At 40.3% G+C, this 10,308-nt stretch overlaps 1 protein-coding gene across 9 annotated transcripts in view; it reads right to left on the bottom strand.

The window, feature by feature from the left end:
- TENM3 (teneurin transmembrane protein 3) overlaps positions 1–10,308 on the bottom strand; it is a 441,422-nt gene that overhangs the window by 414,664 nt on the left and 16,450 nt on the right. For 8 of the 9 annotated variants that reach the window (XM_047714374.1, XM_047714410.1, XM_047714419.1 and 5 more), the window contains exon 2: positions 5,704–5,982. The exons of the other annotated variant lie outside the window; for it this stretch is intronic. In XM_047714374.1, coding sequence (XP_047570330.1) covers positions 5,704–5,982 — 279 coding nt within the window. The remainder of the gene's footprint in view (positions 1–5,703; positions 5,983–10,308) is intronic. 9 annotated transcript variants of the gene reach the window in all.

The following is a 10,308-nucleotide window of genomic DNA, read 5'->3' as shown; positions in this document are numbered from 1 at the left end:
CCTCTCTTGCCTAAAGCAGTCTCTCAGAAAAAGCAGAGAGTACGTCGCCCGCTCTTTAAGAGAATATATTTGGCCTGACATGACAACTTGGATTGCGAAACAGTGAAAAGTTTTCTGCTGAAAGATTGGTTTAAACATTATCCCTGCAACAGTTCGTCAAATTGGTTTAAGAAGTGTATCTTAGGGACGCCTGGGTGGCTCAGTTGGTTAAGCAGCTGCCTTCGGCTCAGGTCATGATCCCAGCGTCCTGGGATCAAGTCCCACATCAGGCTCCTTGCTCATCAGGGAGCCTGCTTCTCCCTCTGCCTCTGCCTGCCATTCTGTCTGCCTGTGCTTGCTCTCTCTCTCTGACAAATAAATAAATAAAATCTTTAAAAAAAAAAGTGTATCTTAAAAAAAAAAGGAAGTGTATCTTTTTCCTTTTAAAGAATAATAACTTTTAGACTTTATCTATACTGAAAGCAGACTTCAAAAACAGTATTTCAAAGGACAAGTGAATTGGTTCCTTGAAATGTGTTAGCTGTACAAAGCGAGTATCTATCACACCTAAAAATATTGCCCTTTACTGTTAGACCCTCTTTGTCTGTCAAATTGGCCCTTAATACTGTAGTATCCTGCACATTAGTGTGGCATCAGCAGGGTCCTACAACAGGTATATTGCTAAGACCTCAGATGAGAAATAAAGTCTTCCAGGAATGATTTATTTTATCGTGTGAACTGATGAGCATCAGTTAAATTGCCTTTTAATTGACTGGCTGTCTAAGTAACATGCCTTTGAGGGAAAAACTACTTTTGAAAATTCCTTTGGCCAGAAGGGGAAGGAGCATGCCGAAGTCTTTGAAGTCTACAGCCATCAGACTAATTATCAGCACCATTCAATGTACATTCATTTAATTACAGTAAATTAAAAAGGATGTGGGGTTTGGGAGAAAAATAAAAGAGTCAATAAATAGTGACAGAAATTCCAGACTATGCAAATTATCAGTGCCTTTTCTGGAGATCACTAGCTCCCTCTCATCTTGCCACACAAATAAAACCAATGCAGACAGAGGGAGAGTAAAAAGGAGTGTGGGGGGGGGGGGCGGTGAGAAGGAGGAGAGACGTGCTGTGGGCCAAAACTATGTCAGTACTTGTCAGTACTAACTTCATCTTCATTGCCATTGACAGAGGAGATGTGATTTCCCACTTTTTACAGATGATGAGAAGAGCACATACTTCTTTGGAAGTTACTAGGTTCCAGGCACTGTTCTAAGCACATTATAGATCTGAACTCATTCAGTCCTCACAATGACCTTATAAGGACTGTATTCTATTTACTCTTTTCTCTACTTTACCTTGTGGAAACTGCAGCACAGGAAGGTTAAGTAACTTGCCCAAGGTCACACAGGAGGTGATGGGACCAAATCAAACCCGGGAGATCTGCCCCCCTATAACATGTTCTCGTCTACTGCCCCTAGCAGGTGCTTTCGAGGTCTGCAATCACAATGAGGCAGAAGGGGAGTGGCAGCTCCTCCTGGTCTGTCCAACTTCAAAGGTCATGGCTTTCCAGGGGGCATAAGATTGTGGAGACAGGGAGAGGGGGGCCAGATGAGGATCCCCAGCAGGGGAGCATCACATCGCTGGGACTGCTGTCCATCCAACAAAGCAGCAATGAGAATGGAAAAGTTGGGAACTCGAGTTCTGGGTGTTTCAGTAGCCAACAGCCTCAGAGGCTAAATGAAAAGACCTAAATCCTGAGCGGGCTGATTCTAAATCCAGGCACCTTTCACGATACCACACCGCTGGGTGACGAAGAATGTTAATATGTTTGGCTTCTTCTGGGAAACGATGCACAAACATTTTTAAAGCTTAAAGGTTGATGTCTTGAAAAAAAAAATCCTTTGTTTCTGACATTTAAATAGACAGTTGGAATTCAGATCAGATGACTCGCAGAGCTGCAGAGCGGAAATACAGCCAGGGATCTTTTAACGATACATCAGAGACAGGAAAGACGCTCAAAGCGACCCCGGGCATACTGGTAATTCTACCTTTGATTAGGGCAGCTCATCGTGGTTATTTTCATAACCTCGCAACAGCTCAACAGAATTTCCGCTTCCTACGTGGCCACAAACCACTGCCCCTCCGCTCTCTGCCCTGGTGCACCGCAGCTGACCAAGAAGGACGACGGCCACCACAGCAAGCACGGTGTCAGGAAGGGACTTCTCCCAGATCCTGCACTCAGAACAAGATTAACATTTGGAATCCCATATGAAACCCAATAGACCGGAAACATTTGTTCCTCAAAACGCTCTGTAACTTCAAACCCCACGGCTGGTGAAGAGTTAGTTTTGCAAAAGAATACCTTTTATCACTTGTTTTGAGTCTCTGCTAACACGGAGATGGGTGACATGGTCTGAATGTTCTTTTGCTTGCGGGATGCTCGGGCCATCAAAATTTCATTAGCCTCACAGCAGTGCTAGTGCCTTCTAAACTTGAACTGTTGGCCTCTTTATCAATAAATAAATGAAACCTAATCCTTTTTAGTGACTAAACTCTTCTTTGAAGTTCTAACTAGAACATTGGGCGCTCGGCTTGCATAATTTTACAAATGTTGAATAACATTTCATTTTCTGGGGAAAACAGCCTTATTCACAGTTATTTCAAATGATGAAAACAGTCAACGAGAACTCCCATGCTAAACCGGAGAAAAACAAGTCGGTGTCTGGTTCCTAAATTAGTTTCATTTTGGTGAGTTATTTCACACATGTCCTTCTTGTTTCAACCTAGAGGGATATAATGGAACTTCCAAGGACGCGTCCGGAGCTTGTACAACAGTGAATGAGATTAGACAATTAAACTAATGAAAGGCAAAGGAAAATATCACTGGGAAATCAATAGTCTTTCAAACTTAGAGAGCAATGAAAAATAATTGAGGATAGAATTGAATTATTTTAGTAATTTTATATTAGAAATATTTGACTAGAAGTAGGAATAGTAAAAAAAGTAATAGTTTTGGGGTTATTGCTTTGAAAGATGTTAGAAGACCATGTATAGGATTACAAATTTTAGTGTTTCCTTTAACCCAGTTTAAGAAAAACCATAGTTTTTATATCAGAAAAAAAGCCTCAATGCTCTTGTTTCACTCTAAAATTCAGTAAGTCTGCTAAAGATTTCAGAAAATTATGCCTTTCCACCTCTTAATGCAATTATTTACTATCAATGGAATCTTGCTCATTCTGACTAATCACTGAAAATTCAGAACAAATAAACTAATCTGAAATGTTCCTACAGTCATACATCCTAAATCCATGCGATAGCCAATGTTCAGTAAGAGGCCATATCCATATCTATTTTATTTCCTCTTTTGTTTTCTTCCCTTGGCTGACCTCATTGGGAGTTCCTGGACCATCAAAATGTTTTTTTAAGAAACAACCACAGCCAAACCTTGGGGAAAAGAGTAAACACAAGTTTAAGTCATCACTTGCCTAGCTCAACAAACATTGTTTTTGACACTTTATACTCTTAACTTGGCTGACCTGTTTACTCTCAACAAATGCTACCAAATGTTCTGAATTTCAAGGCAAGACCCTTGACACCCTCTTCCTGTCTCTCTTCATTCTGCTGCATAATCATCACCTGGAGAGAGGAAAGAGCGCACATTTTCTTGCCTTGACATCTCTCTATGAACAAGGTCTAGGCAATCCTGGGGGAAGCAGTTCCTCCTCTAGGTAATCATAATCCATGCAAATGGTGAGGGCCAATGGTGGGAGAAACTCAGACTTCCTACCCTCCTTTCTACCAGTTAGTTATTTTATACCATTACCTTGAAGTTGACAATTTGGTAAGTTTTAGATTTCCCTAAAAGAAAAAAAAAAATGGCCTGTTTTGGGGCATTCACTGCGGGATAGCTTTAACAGATATAGAATCTTAAGAATCATTACGTTCATTTTACCACTACAGATACGATAACAGGATACATTTGTTTTTAGGGAGAAGTAAGAGCTGCTACAAAGGTTGTGGTGGAAAGAACAAGTTGACCCGGTGTGAGAAAATATGTAATGGATACGGGATGGATATGATGTCGAGAATCAGAACCAAATGCCTTCTCTTGCTGCCTTCTACTCTTTTCTATAACTACCATAAATTTTATCCTGTATTTTAGGGAAATCCAATACCAAGCACTACATTTGAATACAACCATTGTACCTGAAGGTTTGGATAGATGGGAAACAAAGTTGACACCAAATCTTATGCATTTAAGGTTAGTAACTTCTGAATCCACAATGAAAACTGATATAAATACAGGTTTTACTGAGGTGACTGGATTAGCTCAGGGAAATGCTGGCAGCCTCATCTGAAGACTCATTTTGTCAGAGAGAACTGTCCTTGTTTCCTGTGTGGGGTTGGACAGAAGCCAGCGTCCAGCTAGAATGGACACTTCCAAAATGAACACATCGAGTGTGTATTATTAATTGATCTTCATTCTGGTTTAGTGCACTAAAGTATTCTAACATAAGAGAAGACACTGTTTTAGTTGGTTTAAATTAGACTTTTTTTCATGACTAGAAAGGACAGTCACAATGGGAAGCAATAGGTACCACTTTATACTATGACTTCGCTAAAACTGAAGGCTGAATGGACCTGCTTTCCCATCGCAAAGCCGAGTCGACAGAGTTGCTCAATAAATAACACAAATGAAATCCCGTCGGGGAAACAACCATCTTTCTTTTCAAATGTCATGCAAATCTTCCATTTTAATTTTCTCCTTGTTTCTTGATGCTTCATATACACAGAGCATCAATAACTAGATTGAAGTCACAAGTGCAATGTTAATATTAAATGTTGAAGGAGAAATGTCCTTTCATTGTCTGGTATGTTGGCACTGATGCTCCAATGCTTCTTAGAAGCAATATTGACTAAAAATGAACTTTCCTTTGAAATCTATTATTGCATATAAATGACCTGTTTTTATGAACCTGCATTAGCTGTAAGAAAAAAGTCCCAATAATTCATAAAGATACCTTTCTTACAGTATGTAAAGTTGCTATTTAGATAGCCTAAAATCTGATTTTTGGGAGTAGACTTAATTGCATAATATTTCAGTCCCCGAAGTACATCAAAACCGTACTCGCCCTCTTTACCAAACTTTCATTGACTCTCATCGACTAGTGAGTTTAAAGTATGATCAAATTTGTTCTTCCATCACTTGAGCCCTGTTAATAAACTATTCTGTGTGCTCCTTCATCCATTCTAAGATTCTGCAGCTTCTCTGGGCTATCTTCAGGACGCATCTACAAAGACATCTTTGATTACCAGCTGGCTCTGGGGTAAACTTTTCCACCACGGGCTTGGCTACTTCACAGAGGACACGAGGTGACGTGGTCCCAGATAAGTCAGATAAGTCAAAGCTAATCTTTTAAATTTTTTTTCCGTACATAATCAAACTGTTTTTCAAAACTATAGCTAACACATCATAGACCGCTTGCATAATTTAATAATCTGATGTCGAACATTGATTTTTTTCCGGGAAAAAAATAAATGCACAATTCAAGGACATTTCTTGAGTTCTAGTGCGTCAAAAAGGAAAAGAGAGGAAGAAGAAAGAAAGAAAGAGAAGGAAGAAGGGGAGAAGAGAAGAAAGAAGAGAAGCAGGCGCCCGCGGTCAACGAAAACAGACAAAAGTAGTGAAGGTCAATATGATAGAGCAAAAAACATGGCACTTACCACTCTCACTGTCGGACTTGTTCTCGTGCTCTGTGTCTGTCAGGGTGAGGGCTGAGTTGGACCGACTTGACAGGCAGGAGCTGCGGCCCGATTTGACCCCCCTGCCCCAAAGTCTCATGGCATGCTCTGGGGACATCACTGCTTCATTTTCCGTATCAGCATCTGACCCTGCACTGATAGAGTAACCTCTGTGAGGAAGCCCCATTTCCGCACAAAATGCCAGTCCTCTTCGAGTTGCTGGTTCACAAACTCCTAACTGCCTTAGGGTAAAATTCTGTCCTAATTAGGGGGAAAAAAAGATAACAACTAGTGAGTATATGTTTCATTTTTTTTTTTTTTAAAGAAATCTCCCTAAAATAAACACTCAAGCATTTCGGTTTTTCCAGTTATGGGCCCCAGGGGTTGATATCAGCCTCGCGTGGCATATGGTCAAGGGGGCACAGTTAAGGGAGGCTGGGAGAGGGGCTCCTCGGCTGATCTCCCACATACCCCCACTGAGAGCTCTTCTGTTGACCACTTAAGCCCATAAGGACCTTGAGAGAGAGGGGCGAGCCAAGGAACGTGGACCATGACAACTCAATCCAGAGAAAGGACTGGTTATCAAGGATAGAATTTCGTTCAGCCACTCGTGAAGCAATGGAAATTGTCAGTTATTTCCTGGGTCTTGGCTCTAGTCCTAAACGATGTTTTTTTTTTTCCCACCTAGATGTCACTGCCTCGGTAGAGAAAAGAGAGTAAGTTACTTGGTAAGTAGAAACAGGGGCTTGGGAAGTCTTTATTACATCTTGCCCCCTTAAGTTAGTTATGAGCATAAACATATATCCTGTGCATGTGCATACATTCACTACGTCAATATCTTGAAAATCTGCAGACATCTGACTTTCTAGACATTTTGCTTTAATAAACACCTGGAAACATCTGTATTGATCAGAGTAAACCAATTTTTTGCAAATAAAATGCACTCTAAAGATAAAGCTGGAGTAATATGTATTTAAAAATTAATGATAAAATCAAGTTCCCTGAAAAATAAATGTCTGTGAACCCTACAGGCCTGTACAAATACATTGGAGCTTAATAAAACTCATGGCAAGGCAATAACTTCAAGTCAAAGTATTTAAATTAGGTGACACTCGAAAATGACTCCTCTGATTAATGATTTTGCCAATCGTGTGTTTATTCTTGAAATTGCACATATCTTTTATCATACTATGGATGAGAAGAGAGAGAAATATATTTGCTTGTCCAATGCAGATATATATGGCTCTTCCTTTCTTGTCTTTTGTTGGCATGATGGAGTCTGAGTTTTAGGTACCAACCAGAATTAAAGTACGTAGAAAGAACAACAGTTCACAAAGACTGATTCAGATGCTGCCGTATAATACCAACCTTTTAAGAATATGAAGCATTTATATCACTCACTGTTTTCATTTCCCTACTTCTATCTCTTCAATCTATGAACATTTTAAAGTTAATTGGCTGGTGTGAGATGTCACATACATCATATTTTTTTTTCAAAAGAGGGTATCATAAATTATTTGTGATAATACAATAACGTGAAATCTTTTAAGAAATGAGTCCAATATAATGCACAATATTGTATGTATTTGGTTGTAAAGATATCAGTAGCCTTCAGGTCCCAGCACATTTTAACTAGTGTGGTTAATTGCTTTATTGCTGTGGTCGTATCAGAAGTTGGAATCAGCTTTATCTTGGTCAGACTTCCAAATGGGTTCTGACAAGGACACTCATAAATAATGAAAATCAGTTGCTACAATTAGCTACAAATCAAACTGCTTATCAGAGAGATTTGAATAAGTATCTGAACCAAAAAATATGTCAGAAAAAAAAAAAAAGAAGGAAAAAAGAACCCATGGAAGAGTGAAAAAGTGGGCAAGTTTGATGAATTAAGGCATAGTATTATCAGTAGTTTTAAAATAATTAGCGTAGCTTGTACTCACAAAAGTAAATCCAGAAAAGGTCAATGTCATGGACAGTTAATGGAACAGTGGCGGAAGAACTTACCCACTGTTTCTTATACATCGCACTTTAAATGGGGAGAGGGTGGAGAGGGGTCTAAAACAGTTACATAGCACCATTAAACATGGTGACTTTTCAAAACAAGAATACGAAATAATTGTTAAGGGGCGAAAGGGATGATAAGACCCTCTGTATCTTTCCTCTACTTTGGGAGGTGCCCATTGGAGAATAAAAATAAGAAGGAGGTTAAAAGCACTTAAAAATCCTTTCTAATCTCTGAAATGCAACGGAAGATATCTTCCACATTATCGACTTTTACACAGTTAACACCTTGATGCAAAAATCTATGAGATGAGGGACAGCAGAAAGCTGTCTTCAGTATCTGTTATCCAGGTATGTAAACACGGTTCACTTCACACATAAATATATCCAAGGCACCGTCCCTGTGAACCCATATGTGTATCCTGAACTCCTTCAATATCTGACGCTCTGAAATCAATGTCTCCCAATAATTCAAAACTCTCATAGGCTCTTTCTGAAATGCAAGCTGGAAAACAGGTAGAAGCAGAGGAGCCACTGTTAGACTGCTTTCCTGGATTGAAAGTTGGCTTTCATTTCCTCTAGGAAAGAACATTAAACCCGACCTCCACTCACTAGCTCTGCTCAAATCACTTTACTCTTCTATTTTTTCATCCTTCAGGGCTCTGGTGACTTGTTTTAAGAGATCCTTTCTGTAAATGTGACTGCCATAAAGCAAGGCTAAGGAGAACGGCTTACAAAATAGACACCTGGACAAATGTAATTAACAATCATACAGAAATGTACAATTTGACCATGAGCAGAGGATCATTTCCAAACAATTTTAGAACACCGCTTGACCACCAACATTGACTTTTCCTTTTCCTTTATTCAAAAATATCTCTAGCCCAGACCTGCCTCAGAGCGTCGGCCCTATTATTGCCAATTGTCCTCTTTGGTTGTAAGGATACTTGCTTGTGGGATCCCTTGTTTTAAGGCAAACACCCCTGGGGAGATCTAGCGATCAAATGAGAATAAATTAGTTCTAGCGCGTTATTTCCCACAATCTATCAGTGTTAGCAAGATGGGCCATACTTATGGAAAACAAATGCAGTTTCGACAAACAGGGAGAAGAGAGAGAAGAAAGGTTTCTGACTCGGGGAAGAGAGACAGCTGGTAGAGATATCATGGAGGTGGGAGGGCTGGGCTGGGTGAGCCCTCCTAGGGAGGGCTTTAGGGCAATGTAGAAATGTGCAAAGAGAAAGGCAGAAAAGATGCTTCTGGAACTATCTAAAAACTTGACCATCTTGCTCTGGCTTCAAGAAACACAAGAAATAAGGATACATTTATTCTTATTTTCCAGGGTTCCTTCGGGGCGAAAGGGGCGAAAGGGATGATAAGACCCTCTGTATCTTTCCTCTACTTTGGGTTTTTTTTTTTTTTAAAGATTTTATTTATTTATTTGACAGACCGAGATCACAAGTAGGCAGAGAGGTAGGCAGAGAGAGAGGAGGAAGCAGGCTCCCTGCTGAGCAGAGAGCCCGATGCGGGGCTCAATCCCAGGACCCTGAGATCATGACCCGAGCCGAAGGCAGAGGCTTAACCCACTGAGCCACTCAGGCGCCCCCCTCTACTTTGGCTTCTAACTTTGCACTGGTTCTAACTGGTTCTTAATTTCCTTCTCGGCCTTTTAGAATCTTTACATTAATTCTATTGAGCTGAAACTGGTAAAATAAGTATTTATCTGCTACACATTGAATTTTGGTAACCTTGGCAGTAGGGCCAACCCAGAGTTTCCCACTTACAATTTGAAGCATTACCCAAACAATAAATTGCCAGAATAAAGTATACCTAAGCACGAGAGTCATTGTGATTACAAGGCAAGGTTAGCTTGGATTGGATTAGGCATTTGAGTTTTACGACACTCATAAATTTGAAAATCTATGGGGGCGCCTGGGTGGCTCAGTGGGTTAAGCCTCTGCCTTCGGCTCGGGTCATGATCTCAGGGTCCTGGGATCGAGCCCCGCATCGGGCTCTCTGCTCAGCAGGGAGCCTGCTTCCTCCTCTCTCTCTGCCTGCCTCTCTGCCTACTTGTGATTTCTGTCAGATAAATAAATAAAATCTTAAAAAAAAAAAAAAAAAGAAAATCTATGAAAAAAAACCGAATCAACACAACATAGGCAGGTTGTATCATTAAAGCAAAAAAAATTCGCACTTTCAAAAAGGGAGGGAAGGTCTGTGACCAAGTGGGCAGGACCAGATAAGAACAAATGTTTCAGGTTAAGGTTGGCACCCAGCAAAGTTACCCCTTCAGGAAAAGAAAGGGATGGAAATAAATTGTTTAGCTGCTTGGCCTTTTTCTCACGCTGCATCTATAACCCGGTCAGAGCCGGGAAGGATTTTTCAAAGCTCAAGGCCAAGGGATGTTCTCCAGGAAGCAAGACATCCACTATCTCTGTGTGAGTGGAAAAGAAACAGACCGTACTTTTGGGTGGTCCAGGTCTGAACTCACGGGATTCTCTTCCCGTCCAGAGTCTAGAATTCTCCAGATTTTGCTTCTCTCTCTCTTCCTTGTTTTTTTCTTTTTTTCTTTCTTTTTTTTTTTTTTCT

The sequence above is a fragment of the Lutra lutra genome, chromosome 2 (assembly GCF_902655055.1).
Source record: "Lutra lutra chromosome 2, mLutLut1.2, whole genome shotgun sequence".
Lineage (NCBI taxonomy): Eukaryota > Metazoa > Chordata > Mammalia > Carnivora > Mustelidae > Lutra > Lutra lutra.
This window is presented reverse-complemented; position numbering and strand designations above follow the sequence as displayed.